The sequence below is a fragment of the Endocarpon pusillum genome (genome assembly GCF_000464535.1).
Source record: "Endocarpon pusillum Z07020 unplaced genomic scaffold scaffold826, whole genome shotgun sequence".
NCBI lineage: Eukaryota > Fungi > Ascomycota > Eurotiomycetes > Verrucariales > Verrucariaceae > Endocarpon > Endocarpon pusillum.
In genome coordinates this window covers 1-25061 of record NW_006916662.1, presented here as the reverse complement: position 1 = coordinate 25061, position 25061 = coordinate 1, and the positions used below count along the sequence as shown (strand labels likewise).

General features: G+C 50.5%; 13 protein-coding genes across 13 annotated transcripts; 5 read left to right on the top strand and 8 right to left on the bottom strand.

The window, feature by feature from the left end:
* Window positions 1-780: 780 nt before the first annotated feature.
* Window positions 781-1658, top strand: EPUS_06906 (uncharacterized protein; the record flags this gene model as incomplete). The annotated part of the gene is made up of 2 exons (XM_007808042.1): window positions 781-1227; window positions 1278-1658. The coding sequence occupies 2 exons, from the start codon at window positions 781-783 to the stop codon at window positions 1656-1658; spliced, it is 828 nt and encodes a 275-aa protein (XP_007806233.1).
* Window positions 1659-2334: 676 nt separating this feature from the next.
* EPUS_06905 (uncharacterized protein) lies at window positions 2335-4315 on the bottom strand (the record flags this gene model as incomplete). Its single annotated transcript, XM_007808041.1, has 3 exons — window positions 2335-4032; window positions 4107-4229; window positions 4295-4315. The coding sequence occupies 3 exons, from the start codon at window positions 4313-4315 to the stop codon at window positions 2335-2337; spliced, it is 1842 nt and encodes a 613-aa protein (XP_007806232.1).
* Window positions 4316-5236: 921 nt separating this feature from the next.
* On the bottom strand, window positions 5237-6609 carry EPUS_06904 (uncharacterized protein; the record flags this gene model as incomplete). Its single annotated transcript, XM_007808040.1, has 2 exons — window positions 5237-6279; window positions 6330-6609. The coding sequence occupies 2 exons, from the start codon at window positions 6607-6609 to the stop codon at window positions 5237-5239; spliced, it is 1323 nt and encodes a 440-aa protein (XP_007806231.1).
* Window positions 6610-7119: 510 nt separating this feature from the next.
* Window positions 7120-7664, top strand: EPUS_06903 (uncharacterized protein; the record flags this gene model as incomplete). Its single annotated transcript, XM_007808039.1, has 2 exons — window positions 7120-7454; window positions 7502-7664. 2 exons carry the CDS (start codon window positions 7120-7122, stop codon window positions 7662-7664), a joined length of 498 nt encoding a protein of 165 aa, XP_007806230.1.
* A 213-nt stretch (window positions 7665-7877) lies between these two features.
* Window positions 7878-8315, bottom strand: EPUS_06902 (uncharacterized protein; the record flags this gene model as incomplete). The annotated part of the gene is made up of 1 exon (XM_007808038.1): window positions 7878-8315. One exon carries the CDS (start codon window positions 8313-8315, stop codon window positions 7878-7880), a length of 438 nt encoding a protein of 145 aa, XP_007806229.1.
* A 595-nt stretch (window positions 8316-8910) lies between these two features.
* Window positions 8911-9893, top strand: EPUS_06901 (uncharacterized protein; the record flags this gene model as incomplete). Its single annotated transcript, XM_007808037.1, has 4 exons — window positions 8911-9238; window positions 9289-9396; window positions 9452-9697; window positions 9754-9893. 4 exons carry the CDS (start codon window positions 8911-8913, stop codon window positions 9891-9893), a joined length of 822 nt encoding a protein of 273 aa, XP_007806228.1.
* Window positions 9894-11713: 1820 nt separating this feature from the next.
* EPUS_06900 (uncharacterized protein) lies at window positions 11714-12058 on the bottom strand (the record flags this gene model as incomplete). Its single annotated transcript, XM_007808036.1, has 1 exon — window positions 11714-12058. The coding sequence occupies one exon, from the start codon at window positions 12056-12058 to the stop codon at window positions 11714-11716; it is 345 nt and encodes a 114-aa protein (XP_007806227.1).
* A 794-nt stretch (window positions 12059-12852) lies between these two features.
* On the bottom strand, window positions 12853-13917 carry EPUS_06899 (uncharacterized protein; the record flags this gene model as incomplete). The annotated part of the gene is made up of 2 exons (XM_007808035.1): window positions 12853-13822; window positions 13895-13917. The coding sequence occupies 2 exons, from the start codon at window positions 13915-13917 to the stop codon at window positions 12853-12855; spliced, it is 993 nt and encodes a 330-aa protein (XP_007806226.1).
* Window positions 13918-14251: 334 nt separating this feature from the next.
* EPUS_06898 (uncharacterized protein) lies at window positions 14252-16054 on the top strand (the record flags this gene model as incomplete). Its single annotated transcript, XM_007808034.1, has 2 exons — window positions 14252-14351; window positions 14409-16054. The coding sequence occupies 2 exons, from the start codon at window positions 14252-14254 to the stop codon at window positions 16052-16054; spliced, it is 1746 nt and encodes a 581-aa protein (XP_007806225.1).
* A 979-nt stretch (window positions 16055-17033) lies between these two features.
* Window positions 17034-17438, bottom strand: EPUS_06897 (uncharacterized protein; the record flags this gene model as incomplete). Its single annotated transcript, XM_007808033.1, has 1 exon — window positions 17034-17438. One exon carries the CDS (start codon window positions 17436-17438, stop codon window positions 17034-17036), a length of 405 nt encoding a protein of 134 aa, XP_007806224.1.
* A 463-nt stretch (window positions 17439-17901) lies between these two features.
* On the top strand, window positions 17902-18562 carry EPUS_06896 (uncharacterized protein; the record flags this gene model as incomplete). The annotated part of the gene is made up of 2 exons (XM_007808032.1): window positions 17902-18181; window positions 18447-18562. The coding sequence occupies 2 exons, from the start codon at window positions 17902-17904 to the stop codon at window positions 18560-18562; spliced, it is 396 nt and encodes a 131-aa protein (XP_007806223.1).
* A 340-nt stretch (window positions 18563-18902) lies between these two features.
* On the bottom strand, window positions 18903-20987 carry EPUS_06895 (uncharacterized protein; the record flags this gene model as incomplete). Its single annotated transcript, XM_007808031.1, has 2 exons — window positions 18903-20729; window positions 20787-20987. The coding sequence occupies 2 exons, from the start codon at window positions 20985-20987 to the stop codon at window positions 18903-18905; spliced, it is 2028 nt and encodes a 675-aa protein (XP_007806222.1).
* Window positions 20988-21585: 598 nt separating this feature from the next.
* Window positions 21586-24579, bottom strand: EPUS_06894 (uncharacterized protein; the record flags this gene model as incomplete). Its single annotated transcript, XM_007808030.1, has 1 exon — window positions 21586-24579. The coding sequence occupies one exon, from the start codon at window positions 24577-24579 to the stop codon at window positions 21586-21588; it is 2994 nt and encodes a 997-aa protein (XP_007806221.1).
* Window positions 24580-25061: the final 482 nt, after the last annotated feature.

Sequence of the window (25061 nt, the reverse complement as noted above, 5' to 3'; positions counted from 1 at the left end):
GTTGCGAAGTTTCATAATGCAGTCTCCAAGCTCACTATGGGTGGTGTGAGAAGGGTTTAGAGACACAGAGGCGACGCAACAGCTCTCAAGTGGATGAATTGTGTCTGCGTTGGAGGAGAACTGAACAGGGAATAGATGATTAGGTATGGACAGCGGACAGGGTTTGCTCAAGCACTAAATAAATATCATGCCAGATTGAGGCAGTATTATTTTACGGGTACTTAAGCCACTCCTAACTGATCGAGTCAACAGAACAAGAGGTCCTTCGTTTAAGACGAGAGAAACGAAAGCAACAGCGCAAAGCAACAGCGCAAAGCAACAGCGCAAAGCAACAGCGCAAAGCAACAGACAGCGCAAAGCAGCAACAGCGCAAAGCAACAGCGCAAAGCAACAGCGCAAAGCACCCTGCATCACCAAGTCTGCTACCAAAGCCTATATCACACCTCTCGTGTGGGCGAACTGAGTAGAATCTGACTCTCAGCCTTGACATATTGAAGTGTATTTGGCATCATCCTTCTCACCTCAGTCCTGCTTCGAGTTCCATCTTGCTCTCTTGTGAGAGATTAGTTCACCGTGTCTCTTTCATTTGCTTTTGCTCCTGGGCTATGCAATAGCTCTTGCTGCTGCTTCTTCCTCTTTTTCTTCCTCCTCCTCCTTCACATTCTCTCTATCATCAGCTTTTCTTCACCACCTCGTCTTAAAGGGCCTTCTCGCTATCCTTTCATCAGACCTTCCGTCACGTCCTCATTTCTTGACCTAGAGCGACAACATCTCGCGAACATGGCAGCACAAGATCAGGCTCTGCTTTTCAATAGCCGTTCTTATCTGAAGAAATTTGCCAAGGGCGTTCGCTCTGGCGCGGATCCACACAGGGCTTCGTTGAGAAAATACTTCATATGCACTAACATCTACGACGAAGCATTCACGGAATATCCTTGTAAAGGTTGGCAAGAACTTGTCGACTGTTTCTGCATGCTTGTCGATAAATGCGATAGTCTTCAAGTGCTCGTGATCCATAGCGCTGCGTTCACCTCTATGGAAGAAGTCGAGATCATAGCATCTACCATCAAAGAACTAGCTGGACAAGTTTTAGGACACCACCCCAACCTGACACGACTCGTCCAGTACGGTCCAGCCAACGCCACCACTGATGTCGGGTACGTTAAATGGGCGCTTATCGACAAGGACAATAGCCGACTCGGAAGCTGGGCACCTAACAACGACAGCGTAAGCTCGACTGGCAAACGAAATTAACTGCAACACTAACGACCATCTAGAGAGTTCTGAGCGAACACAAGGATCTCTCTCAGGGCGGCAGGAGGCTTCAGATGACTCGAGAACAGAAGAGAGCGAGGGATTGGATGATGAGCGAGATGGGTGGTTCCTCCGAAGACGATCCCGACTCTCCGGACGAAGACGCAGCCAACACCGATGAGGACAAGGTTAACGATGAAGGAAACGCCGACAAAGAAGAGACCGACGCCAATGGAGACGGTGCAGATTGTGACAATAATGAGTACGACGACTCCGAGACAGAGCCGGAAGCTGACGATGAAGATGAAGATGACGAACTGCGCGAAGATGCAAACGACCTTGACCAGCAAACCGACATGATGGACGAAGACGCACCACGCATCAAGCGCCAGAGAGTGGAGTAGAGTTGAGTTTTAGATCTCTGACTGCAACGCCCTTTCTCTATAATTACATCCCTCAAACCCACCCTAAATGCACACAGTCCCGAAGTCACGAGTCGAATCCATCAAACGAGGCAGTGAGCTCAAGCAGGCAAGGGAAGAAAGAGCATTTGAAGCACTTAGTTACGGCTCCACTCAGCCGTGGGCGAACACTTGCTCACCAGTATCAAGTTGGGAGGCTGGCTCTTTCGTGTAATCTCAGAGATAGCGATGGTTAGTTGCCACAGAAAAGTTCCGATATCATCACCTTAAAATATCACAAAAACTATCCACCAGGAGCAGGCTGCAGAGCATCGCAGTCCTCCACTCTCACTAACTAGCAGATTAGCTTTTCCTCACACTGATTCACAGATCTAATTTTGTGCCACAAATACCGTACAAGCAATACGTGTAAAATTCCGCATTTCGCTCGTAACTAACTATGCTGAAACGATCCGAAACGCCATCGCTGGGTAAATGGGACATGCAAATTGGATCTCTTAGAAGAAGAAAGAAAAAAAAATAGGGGGGAAAGCGCTGGTCTGAAACAACAGCACACGAATGGAGAAGAAAAGGGACATGCCCAGCAAGTCCAATACCTTCCTTTCTCCTTCCTCCTCCTCCTCCTCCTCCTCCTCCTCAACCCACCGGAATAACAAGCCTAGAAGAAAACCACAACCTCCCCCCTCTCATTCTTCCTCAACCTCAAACCCCTCCAAAGCTCTTTCTGTTCATCCTCCTTACTCCCGGTATATTCAACCCCCGTTCCCGCTCCATCCCGATGCCACCTCTTCAACGCCTTATTGATGCTACACCCCTTCTCGCTATCAGGACCCTTGGTCACATATGACAAGAAGGATTCCGCTCGTAACTTGAGACGTTGTTCTTCTCCAAATACGACCATTTCTGCTCCTCCTCCCGCTCCTGCTCCGGAGGTGCTGTTAGTGCCGCCACCACGGGGTCGGGTGGTGGGTGGTTTGGTGGTGGAGTTGGAATTGTGGTCGTCATCTGAGTCGGAGTAGTCAAGAGATGCTGCGCGGTGGGCGTCTTTAGTGGTGTGATATTCGATGGTTTTGACTTTTCTTTTCCTGGCCTCGGGGCTTTCGTTGCTGCTTCGTCTTCTGCGGCTGGTGGTGCTTGCGTTGCTGGACAGCTTTTCGTTGTGGGTCTGACTGCGGACTGAAGGGGAATCATGTCGGGCTGTTGCTGAAAAGATGGAAGAGACTGGTCTTTGGACCTTGTGTTTCTTTCGTTCAAATCTTCGGCCTTCTCTACTGCCATGGTGGCCTTCCTCGGAGGAACTGGTGCGCCGTCTAACTTTTACGAGGGCGGTCTCTTTATTTTGTAGGCCGCCTGGGTTGAGGACGGAAAGGGCCCCACCGTTTGAAGCACCGCCGACCATGGACATGATACGGCCGGCTCGGCCTTTGATAGAGAAACCGGGTCCTGACGGAGTGGAGCTGTCGTCCTTTGAGCGTCGTGATCGTTTTAGTGGACTAGCCGGATGTTCAACACGGGTGTGGTGGGATTTTCGATCCATCTCACGCGCATACTCCTTTTCATCTGAGTAGTCTGGTGTGGGTGGGAACGGGTCTTGGGTCTCTGAAAGAAGACGATTAAGGCCTCCAGTAAGCCCTGAGTGAGCAAGAGACGGTGTGTCAGCGGAGCTTGGCGGGGCATCTGCCATAGGGGTATCGTCTTGATGTTGGCGACGACGGGCTCCCTTGGTGTTTATGGTTGACAGATCGAGGGCTTCTGGGGATCCTCTCTTTCTCTTCTTGTCGCTGGTTACGCCGCTGTTCGCGAGGCTAGGTGCTGCGGGCTCGTTAGACTCGATTAGCGCTCGAGAAGCTTTTGCGGCAGGTGTCATAAAATCCAGTGAAGCGAGGCTGTCATTAGGATTGGCATATTGAGCGGGTCTGATGGGTTCAGTGCCGTAAGTAAAACCCTGCTCTTCATACTCCGCTTTGTAGGCCTGCTCCTCCCCAGTGTTTTGATCTGCTGTGGCAATTGGCTTGTCGTTGAGGCTGTCGGAAAAGATGGACTGTGCGCCCCTTTTCATTGACATTTGTTCATGTGAACCTCCTAATGAGACTCGAGATGCATTTGGGGTGTTCTCAGCCACCAAAAAGTCAAAAACATTGACTCCCTGCACAGGCTCCGCAGGTACTGCTGGCGGAGGACTCGGTGCAGGTGGAGGAATATCGATGTCAGGAGCGTCTTCGACGTATGCTGCACGTGGAGCAAGGGCATGATTGTTCTGAGGTTCGGCGATGGAGACAGACTTTCGTTTGTTTGCCTTGGATGGTTTCTGCTTGTACAGAGCGCCTTGATACTTCTGGTCTTCTGTGATGCAGGACTTTTGCTAGATCAGCAAGAGTCGAGCTGTTTCCGAGCCGCATATATGAAATCAAAAGCACGGGGGTCTCGTACAGTGTGCGATCGATACTCCGTCCCGTGAAAGTGCACCATACAATCGAGGCAGGTGAAGGACGCTCCTCTGCATTGGTTCCGATGTTGATCGAGTTTCTTCTTCGTCAAGACATCTCCGCATGCCTGGGTGAACAATACATATCAGCAACGACAACAGCAATCAGATCAAGCCATTCGACTCCACTCACCTCACAGGAGAAGGAGACCATGACGGAATGTGTGTTGACAGATGATGTTTGGGTAGCAAGCACTAGTGAGATGTTGAAGGAAGATTCCGAGCGAAGACGTGAATGGAAGCTGCTGCAGTTCTCGATGGAGATAGCGCGTGGATTGCAGCATTCATATTGGTTGTCTAAAGGGTCGTTGACGAACCGGGAGGTCTATGAGGGTATACGTAGTAAGGGTACCCAGGCCTCCTGTGACGGTTCAACAACCCCCTTGTTTCCAAAATAACAGGCCGTTTGAAGCGAAAGCGCGTTGCCAGGTAGCTCCTACTTAGCGCCAACTCAAGCCCTAAGTCATGGACTACGTGGTACACAATCAGGGGCTACGAAGCGGCCCCAACTGACAGGAGACCATCATTCGCCCAAGTCATTCCTCCCCATTCTTAACAAAGTATCCGACACCCCCGGGGTCCCGTTTCGGGATGAAAATAGCAGGCAACGTGGCGTCATGCTATCATACCCTAGCATCAAGCATTCCAAAAACAGCAATCCAATTAGACGAGCACAGACCAGATAGGCTGCGCCAAACAATGAGCACCAGTATGGGAGAGCGCAGGATATGGTATTCAAATCTTTATTACAAGTCGATAATTCCAGTGCTCAAGTCCATGATGCATGATACAGTGGCTTCCCGAGTCGGTGATCAGTCAGCTGCCAGTATGGAGTACTCTATCGATGACGAATAGGTCATACACCAATCAGGGATTTTGTGCTTCGTGGAGTACACAACTAACACATAGACACGATATAATGTTGTGGCTAAGCTCGATGGATGTCAAATTCTCGAAGCCCGCGTGACGATCTGCAGAACAATGCCCATAAAACTGTTGTCTGATGACCTTAGTCGTACTGTCCCACCATACTTGAACGCCAGCGCTATGCAAGATTAACCCTGTTCCTCAGGTCTTACACCTCTTCCGGCATGGGTAGCTGGAAGATTTCATCCTCATCCTCGCTATGGACGTCCGCACCGCACAACTGACCTGCCAGGTCATCCTCAGCCTCATCGTCATCGACGTCGCTGTCAAATAGACCATGCTGCATGAATCTGTGCCACATCATGCTACCCGCAGGCGGCTCACCATAGAGCTCTCTGAACTCTAGGGGATGGATCTTGGACTGATCGATCTTTGCTGTTGTTCTTGGTGCTGGCGCTTGCTTCGCAGGCAGAATAGATGAGACATGTCTACCCTTGGAATATCCCATGGTTGTTTTCGACGCGGCAACGGCAGCATTGTGACGCATGTGACTCGGGTTGATCGGCTGAAGAGGGGTCTTCTTTCCCAGAAGCGCAAAAGCGGATTTCTTCTTCTGCATGGAACTTGCTGTATCCATCATTGCTGCTGATGGCAATCTTGTCTGTGGCTGAGAAGCTAACGCGGACACCGCACCTTTTGCCCTGATCGTGTCCACATTACTGCTCCGGTTCATTATCTTCTTTGGGCCTGCAGCAATCATAGCATCCACAATTTTGTCTTCATCGTCTTCCATTGACCAGGGTTTTGCCATTTCTTCTCCTAATTTGTTCTCCATTTGCTGCAAAAGCCTAGCATGAGCTTCCTCTTTCTTTCGCTCTGTGAGCGAGATGCCATGCTCATCTCTTGGAATATCATACACCTCACCATAACCTGCGTAAAGATTCTTGCCCCGCAAATACGGCAAACTCTCATCATAGGTGATATCCTCTGGTGGATCAGGTAGCTCAACAGGAGGCGGAGGGCAGTACTCGATGTCAGGGACATCAGAATCCGGATCTCTTGAGAGAATGTCTGCCCCGACCGGTTCTGAAGGAGCAATACGTATTTTCGTTTTGATGGATTTGCGAGTAGTCGAAGCCTTCTTCAGAGTCTTCTCCCGCTTCGTAGATTGTTGTAGAGGTGCTGGAGTTTGAAATGCTTGTGCTTTGGCGTTCGTAGTTTTCATGCCCAATGGTGCGCGTGTCCGCGGCCCTATGACATTGTTCAGTATCTGAAGGGAGTTGCCAAAAGCCGTTTCCTACCCATCGGTGTGACAAAGGCTCTGCCGTCAAGAGTGCCATCCTTCTTCTCGGGCCGTAGATGATTCTCATTTTCCTTGCCCAACGCCTTTAGACCAGTTTTCTGAGTTTCAAATATTCTTGCTTTGTTTTCCGTGTCCAGAGAGGTCTTGAAAGGCGTCTTTGGAGCTAGCTGTCCTGGTGTCTTGGATGGTAGCCCTCTGATGGCTTTGTTCAATGGCTTATTGGCAGCATTGGTCTGTTGCGAATATATCAAGTTTTCCTGATCCCTTGCAGCCAGCATCTTGCATTTAAACCTTTATCATGCGGCCACGTAGGAATGTGCTCTGCCAATATCTGCTGTATCGTGTAATTCTAAGTAAAAGTATTGGAGCGCTTGTTGTTGTGGTTGGCGTGGTGATCTACGACCAGGTACAAATATTGGAGAAACCAAACTAGGGAAACGATGGGACTTGCGCAATTCACAACCGACCTCACACGCACTCCCTGACTCAAATCACGATTTGCTGAAGAGGCTTCCTAGAATTTGATTGAGCTGCTCCAAGAAATCCAGTACAGTATTTGGTGGACGACCAAGCAAAAGCGCAGATATGGATCGAATCAAGGAGGTACGTGTTCTCTATCATCTCCTGCCTCTATTGTCCTGCCCGCTGGGAACGAAACACATGTGCCTACTCCATGAATAAGCTACATCTCACCAAATAAATTCCTCTTTTATTCTTAAGAAGTACTATCCACAAAATCAATCACTTCGCAAACCATACCGCCCCATAGGCCTCTACAACAGATCACAATGGCTTCAGCAGCAGCTAATTTCGCAAAGAAAATGCAATCCCTGCGGGTTGAGGCCGATGAACACCAAGCGAAGAGCGAGGAGCTTCAAGCTAAAGTCAAAACTCTCGAACAAGAAAGTCTAGCCAAGGAACAAGAGATCACGTCTCTTACGCACCGCAATCAGCTCCTCGAGGCTGAGGTTGAGAAGCTCGAGACTGCCCTCAAAGAGGCTAAAGACGCCGCTGGCCAAATTGCACAGCACGGTCAGCAGAATGAGAGTTTACAGCGGAGGTTGCAGCTCCTTGAGGAAGAGGCTGAGGAGGCTGACAAGACGTTAAGAGAAACCAATGACAAGTATGACAGTGCACCCACATTCGGCATTATGCTGATTGATCGAGCAGACTCCGTCAGACAGATGTCAAAGCAGGTCACTACGAGCGCAAGGTTCAGGCGCTGGAGGTCGAGCGCGATAACTGGGAGACCAAGTTTGAGGAGATGGCGAAGAAATACTCAGCACTGCAAAAGGAGCTACAAGAACTGGAAGTGAGCATGGGCAACATTTAGAGCATTTCAGGTCTGCATTACGAGCTTGCTGTTTGCACCTGCTGCGGTTCCTCGAGTGGAGTTATTTTAGGCGTGATAGTCATCAGGCTGTCATCTCTCGTCTGTTCCCCTGCAGGCTGTCTGTTTCATAGACTACGGCACGCACCCATGATACCATGAGCGTCCAACTTCTTGGGCAAGTATGAGAGCGATCAACGCAGAATCTTTGATGTTTTAATCAGCTCGACGAACCTTGGCTTGTCTACTGTTCTTTGATTTCTCTTTGAGACGGGTCATCTTTCGTTCCGTTTTATTCTCATAGCGGAATTTCTTTCTCTTCCTCTTTGAGGCCTGACTTTCTTTTCGTGGCTTTTCCTTCGTCCATTTCCTTTTGCCCTGCCTCTGCTCAAGTGAACTTTTAACAGCATCCGCCTTGCCGTCCTTCGACCTGTCGGAATGTTCCTCGGCTTCCTCCACTTTGTGTAGGCCCTTCCTTGACAAGTCCATTGCTTCGACAGTAACAGTAGTGTATCGATCCTCGTCTATGTATTCTGCTTCGTGATCAATCTCGGGCGGCTCCATGATTCCGTCCCATTCTTGTTCAATGTCTGGCTCGTTGGCGGAGCTCGCTGCCTCTGACGATGCGTCAACCGGCTTTAGCAGGGCATTCATTTCTGCGACATGACGCTCGAGATCTTGTCTTCTTTCTTCTCGTAGCTAAATCACGCGTCAGAGAATCTGACGTTTTAGCCTTGGACGAAACCATGCCTTGCGTCGCTGTTCTATTCGCTCAGCTCGTGCTTTCTTCTCTGCAATTTCCCTTGCATGTTTCGCCCGTTGCAACTTTCGCTTGTGGAAACCAGTGAGATAGTCCTGCCGGTCTGCAAGATCGAATGTAAGCTCTTCAGCTGTCGTAGAATCTATTTTTCGCCGCTTTGGAGGTGGAGGCATGGCCTTTCTTGACCAAAGTTCGTCCAAACGACTACTCTGTTGGAGGCCGAGTTTCTGGAAGTCCTCGGGAAAACTTCTGGATCTGCGCTGAAGACTCGCCTGATCCTGCCTCGTGAAGCCGAAACAACATCGGTCAGTAGTAACTCGAGCATCATCGGATTGTGCCAGCTTGCATCTATCAATCCTCAACAAAAACCATGCGGCTACTTCAACGCAGCTTGCTGGTCCTAGCCAGCGAGGTAGCTTGGGGCTACCTAGACACCTCACCATTGTTCATATTCTCGACATCCGAGTACGCCTGAACTCCAAGTACGCAATGTCGAAACCTAATCATGAATACAGACTCCTTCTACCTGCCAGTCAACTACAATCTGGCTCAAGGCTTACGTCCGACCTTTCATCCGTTCTTTCACGATGCCCCTCCGATATCTATCTTTTGATCAAGCAGCCTAGTGTTGGCGTTGCAGATTTCTCGTCTTCTACCTCCGCTCCTGCATTGTCAAAATGTTCGAACCACGCAACTGACACGAGATTGCGCTCACGCACAATCATACCTGAGGTCATCGGAGAGGTTGATATACGTTTAATAGAGCAAGAGCTTAATAGGAGATGTGGTGCTTCGTCAATTGCGATTGATGTTTCCAGTAAATCCATCATTTCCGCAACCGTTGGGGTATAGCTAACATTGGTGCAGCGATAGCTTCATCCGCCATCTTCGATGATACTCCTCAGGTGCTCAGCCTTAACTTCTCTGCGCCATCAGAGTCTCAGCCAGAGCGCGGGCAGGACATATTAGATCACGGTAAGCCTTCCTCAAAACGGCGCCTGGCCAGAATTTTGTGCTCAATACTCTGTAGATGCCTCTCTTTCGTTAATCCTCGACATGCTACGCAATCGCAACTATACTGTCTTATATACAACCACACCGGCCGTTCCTGCTAGCCATGTAGCAGGGACACCGAAGCAGTACGAGATGTACAGCTACGACGAGTCTCTGCACACAGAGCTCAAGAGAGATGTTGATTCGGAACCGGTGAAGGTTCGAAATAATCAAACTTTGGTCGATGGACCATTGTTTGAGAAATATCAATTCCTGACTCCTGGTGAGCAAACTATTTTATTTCGGCTTCTTATGCCATTACGCTGACGCTCTGGAAAGGTCTGTTCATGGGTCTGCTGGTGAGCTTCCTCTTGCTCTCGATTCTCTACGTTGCTATCTCAGGGGTTGCGAGTCTACAGGTGAGCTATGCAGCGTTTGACAAGGAGAATGGTCCTTCAGGCCAGAAGAAAGTCCAATGAGCAGGGCGACCGAGTACATGTAGATTACTGCTACCTTTTAGTACGAATTCTATCAAGGACTGTATGCACGACAAGACTGGTGTTTGGCACGAATGGTTTTCCTGCTTGCCATTAGAGCTGTTGTGGAACGGTCGCGTGTTTACTCTTACCATGCCCAACCTTTCAATACATTTCGCTAATGTTCCCAGCCCTTCAATGATACATGTTCGCATACTGTAATAGGTACTGCTATTTATGTCTTGCTCAGATGCTACACTTTTTATCCTATCAGATCCTAGACATTGTTTCTAAAGATGTATGCAAGCTGTCAATGTCGGCATAACAAGGTAATTGAGGGAGTGCACAGCCTTGTCAGTATTTCTCTGCAAGCCCCATATCTATTCATTCTCCATATCTTCGGACCAGGCTCAGGAAAGCTGGTTCGGTGTTGTACATCTACATTTCGAGAGAGTACTCTTTGGATATGGAAAGTTTCTGTGAACGCCGAACGAAATTCTGTTTGCCCGGAGTCGAGATACAGATGCTGTCCGCTGAGTGTCGATTTGCGCGAGATCCGACTTGTTATGGTCTACCTGGTCGATGTGGGGATCATCTGAATTCCAACATTTTCCATGTTCCCATGAACGCTGCCAATGGATAGAAAGCCCTTTCATACACCTGGGATGACAACGATCTAACCCGATCAATTCGATGGAAAATGGGTTCTTTTTGCACCAGCAAACATTTACACGAAGCTCTTTGCCATCTCCGGCAAACCGACCAGGAAAGGCTTTATGTGGATTGATGCGATATGCATCGACCAGGCAAACGTCTTTGAGCGTAACTCTTAGGTACATTACATGCAGAAGGTTTTCGAGGCTCGTTAGCAGCAAAGGGGCGGTCAAATTCATCAGAGACCTTGCTGGATACAATGGCAGTATCCATCATAGCAAAGAATGTGCGCGACGGCGCGTATGTAAGATTAGCAATACCCATCAACAATGGGATTGGGACGTGTTTTACTTGTTAATGAGTGCGCGGTGGTGGAGGCGGGTGTTATGGTGGCCATGTCAATGCAGCATTCTCATGTCTTCCTCATAGCTCGCTACCATTTCTCCTCTTCTGCTCTAAATGGGTGAGACCTCGAGATAGGGACTTCCAATCCCGGCCGAGCGGAGTCGAGTTTACTAGCAGTCTGCTCTTCTCCTTCTCCTTCTCCTTCCCTTCTTCCTCATCCTCCTCCTCCTCGTCGCGTACAGGCTGCGGACTGTGGCGGAGTTGGCATCAAAGGGGTGGATGGCTTACTCATAAAGGAGGGGAGGCTGCCTTATACTATGTAGGTCGCCTTTGATAGTAGTCGATTTTCTGGAAAAGATGAAGAGGCTAGGTACGCAGTCAAGCGTCGTAGAGGCGATCCCGATTCCGTGGCTGAAAAGGGGCATCATAGCATAGCACGATTCGAGTCATGGGAACAAGCATTTCGCTCCAGAGAACACCTTGTCATTCAACTACCTATACCAGGGATGGACTTATGGGCCCTCAAGGCCCCGCCACTCCCTTTCCCCCAGGTAGCTGTCTCTGGTCATCTATCTACAGCAGGGATGGTCTTACAGTCCCTGAGGACCTGCCACTCCCTATCCCCGCTTCCCTCAACCTCCCCTTCTCCTGAACACTCCAGGGATGGACTTACGGTCCCTGAGGACCCGCCACTCCCCCTCTCCTCTCCTCTCCTCTTGACACTCCATTCATGTCCCCACTCCAGGGATGGACTTACTGGCCTGCAAGGGCCCGCCACTCCCTTCCCCACCTCCGGTCTCCACCCCTACCCCTCTCCTCCCGCTTCACAGCCCATCCCACCTCCTCAATGATGCCGAGAGGCCACTCTGTCGTTGGTGAGGCAGACAGATGCTAGCCCAGGAGGAGGTGGGTTGGTTGGCTGCAGAGGCCACCGGTTCTCCTGCCGAAGCCGAGATCGACGCAGGTGCCGTCTTGTCTGGCTGGGTAGCTGCTTGGTTGGTGCTGCTGCTGCTGCTACCCGATTCGGCTTCGGCAGGGCTTGGCGTGACCTCTGGGAAGTAGAAATGCTGGATCCTCTCTGGTTGGTGGAGGACTGCGAAGCGGGGTCTTGGTGCTGGTGGTAGTGGTGGTGGTGGGCTTGGAGGAGGCGTTTGCTCGCTTGATGGCATGTTGAAGTGTTGGTGTTTTGGCTTGAGGAGGTGGTCTGCTGGTTTCGAAAGAGGTAGTTTGTACTGATTGAGGTCTTTGGCTAGCAAGATTGTACTTGTCGTTGCTGAAGATGTGTGAGATATTGCGACTGAGTTTTGATTTTGTGTGCGGTTTCTCAGATCTTTTCTTTTCGAAAAGAAAAGATCCGCCCACAATGGGATCAATAGCGGTGTTCATTCACTGCTCAACTCAAACTGATGGCTTGGCATGGGCATCGCCCACACACCTCCATTCTATACCTGCACCCTTTGATGCTTGATACAGTATAATTGGAAGCAAAGCCTGAGCTTCGGCTGCTTCACAGCATTTACATGCTGTGTGAACAACTTCGGCACCAGGTTGCAGTCCAGCATCGCTGGATCTGTTCTCATACCGAGAACTCTCCACTGATTCTGCTGTGTGCACAGCTTCGGCACCAGATTGCACTCCAGCATCGCTGGATCTGTTCTCAGACCGAGAACTCTCCACTGATTCCGCTATATGAACAACTGCGGCACCAGGTTGCAGTCCAGCACCGCTGGATCCGTTCTCAGACCGAGAACTCTCCACTGACCCCTCTTTCTGGATATAGCGGTTGACAAAATCGTTCATCCAGGGTCATCAATCGCAAATTCGTGCTCGACGTGAAACCATAGAATCGATCCTTCCCTGATCCACATCCTAGTTTAAGGATGGCGTACACGGAACTATCAAGATTTCCTCATGAAGATCTAATACTTGGTTAGCAATCTAGAAAAGGGTGGCAAAATGGCCATCAGACCTCGTCAAGCAACCTTGTATCAGCAAAGGCCATTCTCTTCGCTTGAATATTTCGACCACGAAGGAGATGCCTACCACTCCTCGAGCTTGACGGTGCAGCGCGTGCAGAGATCGGCGTCTCTACAGCCTCTGAGGGAGGTGTAGGGAGCTGAACAGTCTCCACGATCATCTCCCCTTCTTGGCAAGGCTTCATGACACGGTCTGCTTCATCTACTTGCCTTTTGCGCTTTTCCTTCGGACACTTTCTCTTTGCCTGCATCTGATCTGTGCCGAGGGATTTCCCAATATCCGCAACGACGATCTCCTGTGTACTGTTCGTACTTCTATCAACCTGTTCCTTGATCTTGGGATTCTCAAGAGTGAAGTCTGTCAGGTCATCGTTTTTAGTCTTGCAGGCTGAATCAGAGACACTGCATTTCCCTTCTCTCTTGCCCTTTGCCTCTTTTCTCTTTTGCCGTTCTGCTTTCCGCAATGCCTTGGCTGCCTTTCTAGTCTTGAGATCAGAGGGCTCCACTTGCTCTTCAAAACCACTCCCAAGCAGGTTCATATCATCTTCTGCCTTCCGGAACTTATCACCCTGGACGAGAAGACCGCCAGGCACAAAGATGACACCGCCCCATCTACCCTGGGCCCACCTAGCAAGCTTTCGATCTTCGGAGTTTTGTTCAAGCTTCTTCGCTTCTACTTCGTCCTTGCTGTTCAGCCTACCAAGAAGACCGTGAAAAGCATCCAACCCAGTCCTGGTTTGCTCAGGGTTTGAGGACTTCTGACTTAAGCCGAGGCCCAGAGTGTCGTCTTTGTAGGATAACTTGATACTCGGAATAGGCGAGTTGGAATGTTTGACACTTCGAGCACCAAGGCCCTGACCAGGCTTCCATCCCTGAGAGGAGAGAAGCTTTTGGCCATAAGATTCTGCAGACTGAGCCCAAGTCAGGTTGTTTGGATCGTGCGAGATTTTGATCCGCCTGAAAGTGGGTGATCAGTCAGAATATCAAGCTGTTTCATACAGAAGGAGGTCTTCAGTAGCCATCACTTACTTTCTAGGTTCCGCGAGGCCCATCGCCGGGTTGTGATGATTGTCAGCAGTTGTGCAATATTGTTGAAGGTAGGGAATAATTCTTTTGAGATCGGCGGGGAAATCATTTTAAACCTTTTAAACAATTTTGGTGCGTCCGGCTATCCTTCCTCTTCCAGACACCCTCGGTTACTCACGGTTCTGGGCTTTACTGCGGTTGTGTAACGGCCCTCAAGTGCGGTGGGGAGAGAGCACTCTGTACAGTCATTGGGAGTCATCGCGGATGTTATAATGTACTTTGGATCGGTCAGTTTGTATGCAATCTTGTGATCTTGTTTTCAGCCTTTGGTATAGCTTTCCAGCCTTATGAAATCTCAAAATGCCCTTTGAATCACATCTCCAACCACTGGAACTCCCAGAGCAAGATATTTCCTCATTCCTTTTCAATCGCAAAGACCGACCTTTTCCAGAAGACAGAGGTAACATTCCTTGGCCTCAGCTGCCTCTGGTATCCGCATGCTGATAACCATTACAAGTCATCTTCCAGGATGCAGATAGCAATAGCAGCTTCACATTTGGAGAGCTCAGAGCACTATCGGCAGAATTTGCCAAAGGACTACAGTCTCTTTATGACTTCCGTAAAGGAGATGTCTTAGGTCTCTTCTCACCTAATAGCATAGACACACCGGCAATCACTCTTGGAGCACTATGGGCCGGTGTCATTGTCTCGCCTGCCAACCCTGGTTACACGGTCAATGAACTGGCGTATCAGCTAAAGGACTCCGGAGCAAAGGCCATTGTCACACAGTTAACAACGATTGACACCGTGCGAAAAGCATGTGCGAAGGTTGGCCTCCCTGAAGATCGTATCCTCTTACTGGGAGAGGCTAGGGACCAGACTGGCAGATTCAAACATTGGTCTTCAGTTCGCAATATTTCTGGAACATCCAGATACAACAAGGCCAACATATCCCCAAAGAAGGATCTGGCATTTCTGGTGTACTCCTCCGGCACGACCGGCACACCAAAAGGAGTCGAACTAACCCATTACAACCTGACATCCAATATCTTGCAGCTTAATGCGGGCGAATACGGCAATCTGACCTGGGACGGAAGTGGCACATCGGGTGATATCCCTTTACCAAGAAAGGGAAGTGGCGGAGACAAGATCCTTGCATGCCTCCCATTCTTCCACATCTACGGTCTGACGACCAGCATACTCCTACCCATGTATTCCGGAGTCAAAATCATCGTCTTGCCAAAATTTGAGATCGAGAAGTTCTGTCGCCTGATCCAAGACCATGGCATTACCTATATCTACGTTGTCCCACCCATGTGCCTGCTCCTCTCCAAGCACCCCTGCGTGGAAAGGTACGATCTCAGCTCAATCCGAATGACAAACTCCGGAGCTGCGCCTTTGACGCGAGAGCTTGTCGAGGCGGTTTTCCGGCGCACGGGGATCAAAGTCAAGCAAGCCTACGGACTCAGCGAGGCAAGCCCAACGTGTATCTCTCAGCCTTGGGCGGATTGGGCCACAAGCATTGGTTCTATCGGGAAATTATTCCCGAACATGCAAGCAAAATTCTGCGCCATGCCAGGAAGTGGGGAGGAACATGATTCGAGTAGCAAGGCGACGGAAGTCGCTCAAGGCCGGACAGGGGAGCTATATCTCAAGGGCCCGAATATTTTCCGTGGGTATCATAACAAACCGGAAGAGACGAAGGGGTGTCTGGATGATGAAGGTTGGTTCAGGACTGGTGATGTGGGGCATATCGATGAGCACGGCGATATCTACATTACGGATCGAGTCAAGGAACTCATCAAGTATAAGGGATTTCAGGTAGCTCCAGCAGAGCTGGAAGGACACCTTGTCGATCACGATCTGATCGATGATGTTGCGGTGGTAGGTGTTGAGAGTCAAGAGCTGGGGACGGAAGTGCCCAGGGCTTATGTTGTCCGAAAAGGTGGCAAGAAGGCTGTGGAGGAAGGAGACGGTGAAAGGATCGTGCAGTGGCTGAACGGTCGAGTTGCGAATCACAAGAAACTGCGAGGCGGTGTTAGATTCGTAGACGCAGTCCCGAAGAGTGCAAGTGGGAAGATCTTGAGAAGGATTTTGAAGGAGGAGGCGAGGAAGGAGTATGCCGAGCTGGAGAAGGAGGGCCGATTGAGAGCGAAGTTGTGAGATTCAATGTATTTTCTTGACGGAAATGGGTTTTTGCGCAGCCATGTACGTGATATATCTCTCTCGATACAAAAAAGCTCTTTGGTCCTCTCCTTCAAGTCGTGCTCCGGTGTTTCTGCCAAGTTTGATTCTAGTACTTCACTGTTTGTGTGGAGCAGGCAATGGCCCACACGCACCTTCCCAGTGGCGTGCATAGTTTAAATGCCTCTTGCTGACATCTCTGATTTTGCCCGTCGTAAATAGTATATATAATTTGTTCTGACACAATTCTAGCCACCCAAAAATCCCTCCTTGGTGCGACGGTTGGGTCATTGACTCAGCTGTCAGTGTGCGCCAGGGAGGGTTTTCTCCTTCATAATCCTCTCTAATCCGGGAACACCCGGAGTAGGCGAGGGTTCCAAGGTTTTTGACGATTGAGTTGATGGTTCGAGCTGCTGTTAGGGAGATGCATTCTCTTTTTTTTGCTTTTTGCTGGAAATGCCTCAGGGGCCCTAGGTACACGGTCGTTGCACTTCAATATCCCGTACTTTATTTTGGGAAAGAAGGTCTGGTGGAACGAGCAGGTTGCCGAGTTAGGAAGGTGTCTGTTTTACCCCAAAGATCTTGTTCACTTCAATTGCATGCTGCGTATCGCTGCGAGGAGATGCCAAACCCAACGCCTAATCTTTACCATCCGGTCGTGCATTTCTTCAACCTTCGAACAGCACATCCTCCGGAACCCCGCCGATGAGAGGTAGAGGTTTCGTGACTGAGGTGAGCGTGGCACCACTACCCGACCATATGGTCTTCCATGGCGTACTTAGATGCTAAGAATATCCCGACTGGGCGATACCGTTACAAGCCAGATGAACATCTCTTGTTTGGGGTCGGTGGAGCCTCATTTCTGGCTACCTCTCTCCATTCGTTGTATGCTCCACCATGCCAAACGCAACTCTTCTTTGCTATGTTTCTCCCTGCTTGACTCCTTCACACCCCGTCTTCACTTCTTTGCCATCCCTTCCTCCATCCCTTTACCCTCCCTTCGCTCCGCCAGATGACTTCTCCTCCCCTCATCCAACAGCCGGAACTCGCCCTCAAGCGCCTTGATCTCTCGATTCTTCTGGTCTTTGATCTCCTCCGTCTCCAGCGTGAGCCATGTCCAGTACACGACTTGGTAGGTCAGGAATGCGAGGGTGAGGCATTTGAACAGAGCGCGGCCGTGGGTCTGGTAGTAGGCTCGGTGGGGATTGCTGCGCGAGGAGTAGAGATCTGATGTGAGGATTGGGGATGTGGTTGTGAAGGGCCTGGTGGAGAAGGGAAGAGAGAGAACGGTGCGGGGAGTCGGAGGTCGTAGACAGTGCGTGTGATGTATGAATGATGGTCTTGTATGTAAGAGGGCTCTCATGATGGCTTTATAGGAAGTGACCTCGGTGGAAGAGCTTCAATCAATACCCAGCATTCGAAGTGTGAAGTCTTGCTTCAGTCTATTGCGGCCAGGAAATCTTGGCGCCACTGTGGTTTTTGTGTAGGTAGTAAGGTCGGACAGGGGGGGTTGGCTAGGAGTATCAAATGAGGAGAGCTGTTCACACCACTATCATCTTGACCAACAACAGAGATCCGTTGGTCTTTCGAGGGTTACGAGGCCAGATCGCCTCTTTCTCGAGAATATAACCGGAATAATTAGGTCCCAACTCAATGCTTTAAAAAGCGGTGCTTGCCGCCATTCACCTCCTCCCTTTTACCACTCCCATCCCAGTCCGAATACACACAACACTCTTTACCACCTAGACAAGCAACTTCGAATATTATAACTGCCACTGAACCAGACCAGATCCATCAACAGCCCTCTCCTCGACATCTCTCCCACCATGGTAACCCAACCCCCAACCCTCCCTCCAATTCGAGTTCGAGAAACCCATCCTCCCCCCCCTCCCCCCTCTCTCTCTCTTCCTTCCACCCAGAACCCCCTCCACCCAACATCCCGTAACCTAACCCAGTCACTCACTTACCCACAGGCCCAAACCCCGACCCAACGCCGCGCCAACGCCAAATTCGCCAAATCGGAAGAAAAGCGCATGGGCAAGCCCGAATCCGCCGTCAAGAAAAAGGCGGACAGAACCAAACCTCCCATCTCCCGCGGCTGGATCGGTATGTAACTATCAAGTTTTTGTATCTCTCCCGTTTCCCCGGCATCGCTTCATCAAAAACATCACTTGCGTAGCTTTGAGCTTTCTTCAACTCACCAACCCAACCCCCCAATCACATCACCACCTTTTATTTATTTTTTTCTTCTTACTGTCCATCAGGAGAGAAAGAACAAAAGAAATCTACTCCTGATTTGCTACTGCTGTCGGTCGGGCATGATATTATTCGTATGCTGATGATTTCTCTCTCTTCTCTCCGACATCAACAGTGCTCCTAGCCTTCGTGGTATGTGGCAGCTTGGCATTCGAGCTGTTGAGGCTGTTCCCCGTGGCGTGGGAGTTTGTCGCTGGCTTCGTGGCGCGCGTTGCTGCGCTTTTCAAGTGAAAATGTTTGGGGTTCTGTTTTATGGGTTGGCATTTGGGGACTGGTGCCCGGGGAGGAGAGGGGGACTTGAGGGGATCCAGACCTAGTCTGTGGTGGAATTGCCATGTGGGGGGGAATTACGGGGTGCAAGAAAAGGGGCAAAAGGCCACTGGTTTCGAAGCATGATGATATAGGTCTTTGATTGAGGTTTTTGGTGGTGGGAACTGGACGGACCACACCGTGCCAGCTATGGGGGAGGATTGAGAGCTTCGGTGTTCTATCGACCGTGCACAACAATTTCTAGAATGGAAGGGATGCTGAATCCATTGCCTTTCTTTTCCCCCTCCACAGATAGATCTCCTCATGATACGTCCGACATGTCTTCATCCGAGTCATCATCGCTACCACTGCTCTCAGAGCCATCCTCACTACTCCCACCACCATCCTGGCGAACCTCCCTCGCCATCTCCCGCCTCAATTGCCGAGCCGCCGAATCCTCCGACGTATCCAACCCTTCTTCTTCATCCTCCTCCGCCGCGACCTCAACCTCCCCACCGAACGCCGCATAATCATCCTCCTCAAACGCGCCCTCCAATTGTCCCAACCCCTCCTCCGGCATCGGCCAACTCGCAATCAGATCCGCCATAGACGTCATCTGCTCGACCGCCGCAGGACCATTGTGACCATCCCTCTCCGCCTGTCTGGCCGCCATCTCCTCGTCCAGCCCCTCCCTCTTCGGTATCCGCCCCATCAGCTCCAGATAGACGCGTATCCCCGCCTCGACTGCCATCTCCTTGGCCTGTTTCCTTAGCACGCGCGCTTGTTTGTTGAACTCCGTCAGTTCGACTTTGGCACGCGTGCGCTCCTGTTTCGCCGTCTCCAGCAGACCGCTCGGGAGGGTGCGCTGGCCACGGATGCTGATGGGCTTGTCGGGGGTCTTGAGCGCGGCGGGCACTTCGAGGCCGTGCTGCTCGCAGTGCTCGATGGCTTTGGAGCGCACGAGCATTTCGCGGCGGATTTTGGCACCTTCCATGGCTCGACGCAGCTTCCGGCGCACTTTGTGGTTGTAGTTTACGACTTGAGCTTCGTGGCCTTGGAGGGCGTCTGCACCGAAGCCGACAAAGTCTTGCTGGCCAAGGGCGCTGGCGTTGGGTCCTGAGGCGTGCTTTTGCGCGAACACTGGGCTGGTGTGGCTCTCTTCTGGGACCGCACCGAGGTCGACTCGGTTACCTCTCGGTTTCTCTTTTGCCTTTTCGTCGATGATTTTCAGTCCACTGGGTCCGTCTCCATCATACTCCAGCTTGTTGAAATCTATGTTTAGACCTTTCATGGCCTGCGTTTTCGGTGTAATTTCATCCACCCCTTCAACGTTTTCAAGAGTAAACCCTAATGCTGCCGCGGCATCCAGAGCATCCTTTCGGTTCTTCACATTGACTTGGACAGCCAACCTCTTTCGCTCTTCGTCTTCCATGGATGTGAGAAACTGACGTCGTCTCCGCTCTTCTTGTCTTATCACCTGCCATGACTGTTTGATCTCCCGATAGACCCTTCTCTTTTCGTCTCTGGCTGCCCTTCGCTCTGCTTTACCAGACTTCTGATATTGTCTGAACTCCTTCCTTTCCCTCGCAGCTCGTTTCTTTGCCCGGAGCACGCGCCTCTCCAACTCCCCATCATCTAGGTCCCATAGTGCAAGCCAATTCTCTTCTTCGTCGGAGGGTATCTCAATGCCTTCAGGTATGATAGGTTTGGGTAGAGCCGGTCGCGGAGCAAACTCGGCTTGCTTTTTTTGTTGCCTCTTACTAAGGGTCGGCGTCTGAGATAGCTGAGATTCTATCATCTCCATGCGATCACTGTTCATATTGCCGTGCTGCAGAGCTGCTTTCGATGGAGTATGTACACCATTTGTCTGAACGTCGTGGGATGGCTCCGCTTCTACCTCACCACGTTTCTCTGCAGCTTTCTGCGCCTCCCTCTCTTTCCTCTTTTGTAATGCCTCCACCGTAGTCACTCTTCCGTCCTCCAATGTAACCACAGGCGAGACATTGAACATGGCACCCGAAGGATCGTAGACGGCTGCCAATCTTTGCGCCATGTGAACAGCAGACGTCTGAATCTTCCGTCGCTCCGCCTCGATGGCCCGTAATCTGTTTCGACCGGCGTTCTTGGTGTACTTCTCCGGATTCCGTGTCTAGACCAGAAGATCGGTCAGCATTGGATTTATTTCGAAGCTTGCGAATTATCACACCATGCGACGCAAAATCGTGGCGTTGAGCTTCCTCTGCTTTTTCTCGTCGGATTTCCTGTTTCTCTTTTCCCTCCTCGCCGCTATGCGGTACTCTTTCAACCGCTGCTTGCGCTCCCATTCTTGCGGACTGATATCTTTTTTGGGCTTGAGATTCGCCGCATTGAGACCGGGATAGATCTGCTCGAACGGTTTGATGGCCATGGCCACTTCAATTGAGCCTTATGCTGAGTCCGGGACGTCTTAGTATCGCAAGTACCGCACTGCATGAAAGTTGTGTCTCCCAAAACTTTTTGGTCGGCGGGTTGGCCCTACAATCGCCGAGATCACATGTTCTCCGCTGTGCCAAGCCACCTCCCTACTATAAGTTAGTATGTCCTTCGAGTTCTCTGTTGCTCCATACTTAGCAGGAAGAAGCTCTCTAAAAGTTATGTCTGAATTACCATCAATGTGTGCTTAACCTAAGCCTGACTATAATGTGACCTGAATTATACAGTCTTAAATCCCAAAACATCCTGTTATTTGACAATCGGATTATGGGTCCCCTATTGCCCTTTTGACGATCTTTGTAATAACAAACCATCTGTCCATTTGCTAAGGACCAGTAACGCGTCAATTTTGGAGCCTTTCTCCAGGTAAGTACTGGGCTGCGGAGAGCTTCCGATGCATACTCTGCATTGGTGAGTGGGATAACTACGGTATGAATTTCTCACACAGGAGACAAACGTTGCCAAAACGATAAGTCTGGCTCTCTCCAAGAAGGGGGTTGTTTGGTCTGACAAAAGCAATCGTATTGTAAATGCTAGGTATCTGCCCTCATGGCTTCCTCTTCAGACCGCTTCTTCTTCTTCTTCTTTTTCTTAACCACCGCAGTCTCTTCTGGCGGCTGTTCAGCAGCGGCACCCCCTTGAGCATCCTCTGTCTGTCCTTTGGGTCTACGCTTCTTTTTTCTTTTGACGACTGTACCTTCAGCGTCCACTCCTTCGGCGGTCTCTACGCGTTCAGCCGCACGCTGCATTTCAAGCCTCATCCTCTCGACCTCTTTCAACGCCGCTGCCATCTCTGCTTCCTCCTCCTCTCTCCGCTGAAGGTTAAATCGGTCTGCGTTAGCATCATCAATCAATGATAGCTGGTGCAGGCCACTGGAGTCAACTTGCAACAAGTTCTTCCTCGGCCTGGGTGGCTTTCCAGATGGGAAGGCATGCCCCGCCTCATAGCTCCGCGGTGCCGAATCGTTGCCTGAAGATGGTATCTCCGAGTCGAAGTTCTCGTCAGCTGCTATTTCAACTCTTCTCTTTGCCTTTGGGCGCTTCTGCTTCGAAGGCTCGGTCTGTCCTCCGGGAGCTCGTATGTCTATTTCGTCTAGTCTTAAGTCTACAATCGGAATTGCATCCAGGTCCAGGTCTTTCCCGTTGCTGCCTCGTAGTATGTCAATTGGCGAAGACCGGCCTGAATCGTCGTTCCCTTGTGCAATATAGAACGGATCATCTCGGTTCCGTTCACGTTTCTCCGCCTTTCTTCTTGCGCTGATATCCGGATCTTCTGCCGCTTGGTAAGATAACTGCTCCGCAACTTTTGGCACTGATGCCTTGAGGTTTTGTGCCTTCACCGGCGGCGCAGCTTCCCGTTCATTATAGAATGCTTGGAATGCTTCGTCGTCAAATTCAGCATCCTCTTCTGTCCGTGATAGCTGTAACAGAGAAGACAATCTTGGGTTGATGGAATTCGCCAAGTCGAGCTCTTCTGGTGGTAATATCTTCTTCTGTGCACCAGCCGCGACAGGGTTCAGCTCGAGTCCAGTAAACAGCTCTGGAATTACTGATGTGAGTAACAAAGGCGCTCTGTCGTCCGATTGTAGAGAAGACAAAGCTTCAGTGACTAGCCGGAAGAGCTCTAAGTACTCCACGGCTCTCTCTTGGACATCTAGATTTGGATGGGTTGACAAGGTCTCCTCAAATTCAACCACCCTGGCCAGCAGGAGTGATATAGCGGCCCTTTCCGATAAGCTCCACCCGTCACTGGCTTTCGCAGCAATTCGTAGAAAGACCTTAGGAATAGCTTGCAAGTAAGAACACAAGATCTGTGGCGAGAGTGCTGCGCTTGAATCATGGATGAGAGCATTCAGCGTCTCCTGCGGCGATACGAGATATTCCGAGTATTCGCCGACCATCCAGGATACGAATCCAAGCACAGGGTCAGCCCCAGATCCTACAGGTGGGTACAGCGCGCTGCGATTGGAGATCAGAATGAGAGATTCGGCTGCTCGACAGGCTTCTGGGCGCAAATCCTTGACACGAACTGCAATATCACGGAGTTGAAACCCCACGCGCTCTGCAAGGCTCGTCCCCGGCACAGATTCCACAGCTGAATTCGAAAGGTCTGTATCAGATGAGATCCGTGGGGGCAGTAGCCGAATCAGTTCCACCAATATCTCAAGGTACCATTCGAAGTCCGGAATATTTGAGTACTTGTCCTGTCCGCACATGTCTAAGATCCGTGCGATGACCTCTCTCCGGTAGTCGTTTGGTATGGGGGGCATTTCGGAAGTCCTTTGGTCTTCGATAAGGATCTCGGCAGGATCCTCGCCGTCAGAATCAGCCATGGGCTCTATTGGTGTTGAGTCCAGGCCATCATCTTCAAGTTCGTTCGCATTGATGGGAGAGCTCCGGAGCTGCTTCATCAAGCGTTTTACAATAGATGCGACATTATCAGTACTGACCATTCCGGACACCAGCTCCAGTGCTTGCATTCGAATTGAGATATCTGGGTCGTCCAAGCATTTCATGATGACGTCTTGCTGTGCTGAGACAAGTGCTGGATATGAGACCACGATCTTGTTGAATGCAAGCAGAGCGACATACTTCAAATTAGGGTCATTCTCGACAACTATCATGCCCCGAAGCTTGCCAAGACACAGAGCAGCAAGCTCGTCGCCTTCGCCCGCGTTCTCTGTGGCACTGAATATGCCTCCTTGGATGATGCCATTGATGCATTCGTAGAGTAGCGACATTGCTTCCGTAGTCTGAATCAAGTTTGTGAGGGGCCGCACCAGCTTCTTGACTAGGCGAGGTTCGAGCGGCGTCAGCGTCGCAAACAGCTTAATAATCTTGATCAACATCCAATTGTTACCTTCCTCGATGAGTAATTCGAAAAGCCTCGGGGCAAGGGGCAGAAAGTCCTGTGGCCTTCTCCAGCCCAATTCACAAACGACATTGACAACGGCAGCAGTGACGCTACTATTTTCGTCAGCATCCATCAACCGCTCCTTGATTTTAGGCCAAGCCACTCGAAGGGTCTCCGGATAGACAAGCGCAAGTCGGTAAAGTGTGACAACGGTCTTCTTACGGACAACAGGCTGAGAATGCGAAAGCCTTGGGAGGATATCGGTCAGTAAGGACAGGGCTAGGGACGAAGTGATCACGTGTGGCAAGGTGATCAGGGGAAGTGACATTGTCGGTATCGACGCAGATGACAGGTCCTTCTTCAATAGATTGGTGGCAAGCATCAGCACTTCCGTATCAGATCGAAAGGTTTGTGCTGCTCCAAGATAGCCCACTCGCTTCTGCAAGTGCTTATTGGAAGACATGACTTCTAGGACGTGGAATGACGCCCACGACATCTCATGCCCAAACATTTCCAAGTAGATCAGCTTCAATAAAGCTGTAGCCTTGACGTCCATGTCCTGAGACCGCACCTCGGTCCGGCATTCTTTTAGGATGCCTTGGATGTACTCAGATTCGTTACCCTTGTGACTTCGAAGTCCTCGAATGAGGTCGTACAAGGACTTCTCGAACATGATGGAGGCTCTCAATAGGTTTAAGCCCCTAATTTCTTATCATGCCTGCATCCTAATGGCTCTTGGTTCACTCCAGCTTCCTTCTGATGACCATGTCAGCCTCGGTCTACAGCTGGACTACTGCAACCATGAGAAACCAGTCAAAACCTACCACGACTATTGACACAGCCAAGAGGCTCTTGTCGGATTCAGCGAAGCAACTAGGGCAAGACACGATGGGCAGGGTTCAAGCTGTCTTTAGCACCGATTCAATGCAGCTGTACCAAATTTAATGCTGTAGAGCGTATCCATAATCGAGCCGAGATTGGAGAATTTCCCCCATTTGAATTACATCACTGGTGTACGGAGTCGTGCATCAAAAGTCATCAATATACGCTAAAACTGGAGCGCCGCTAGCACACTCTAGCTGAACTTAGCACTGCGTAATTCGTGCTTCCTAGAGAGGGAACCCCTATCCCATGCGCCGTCGATCAAATGTGCCT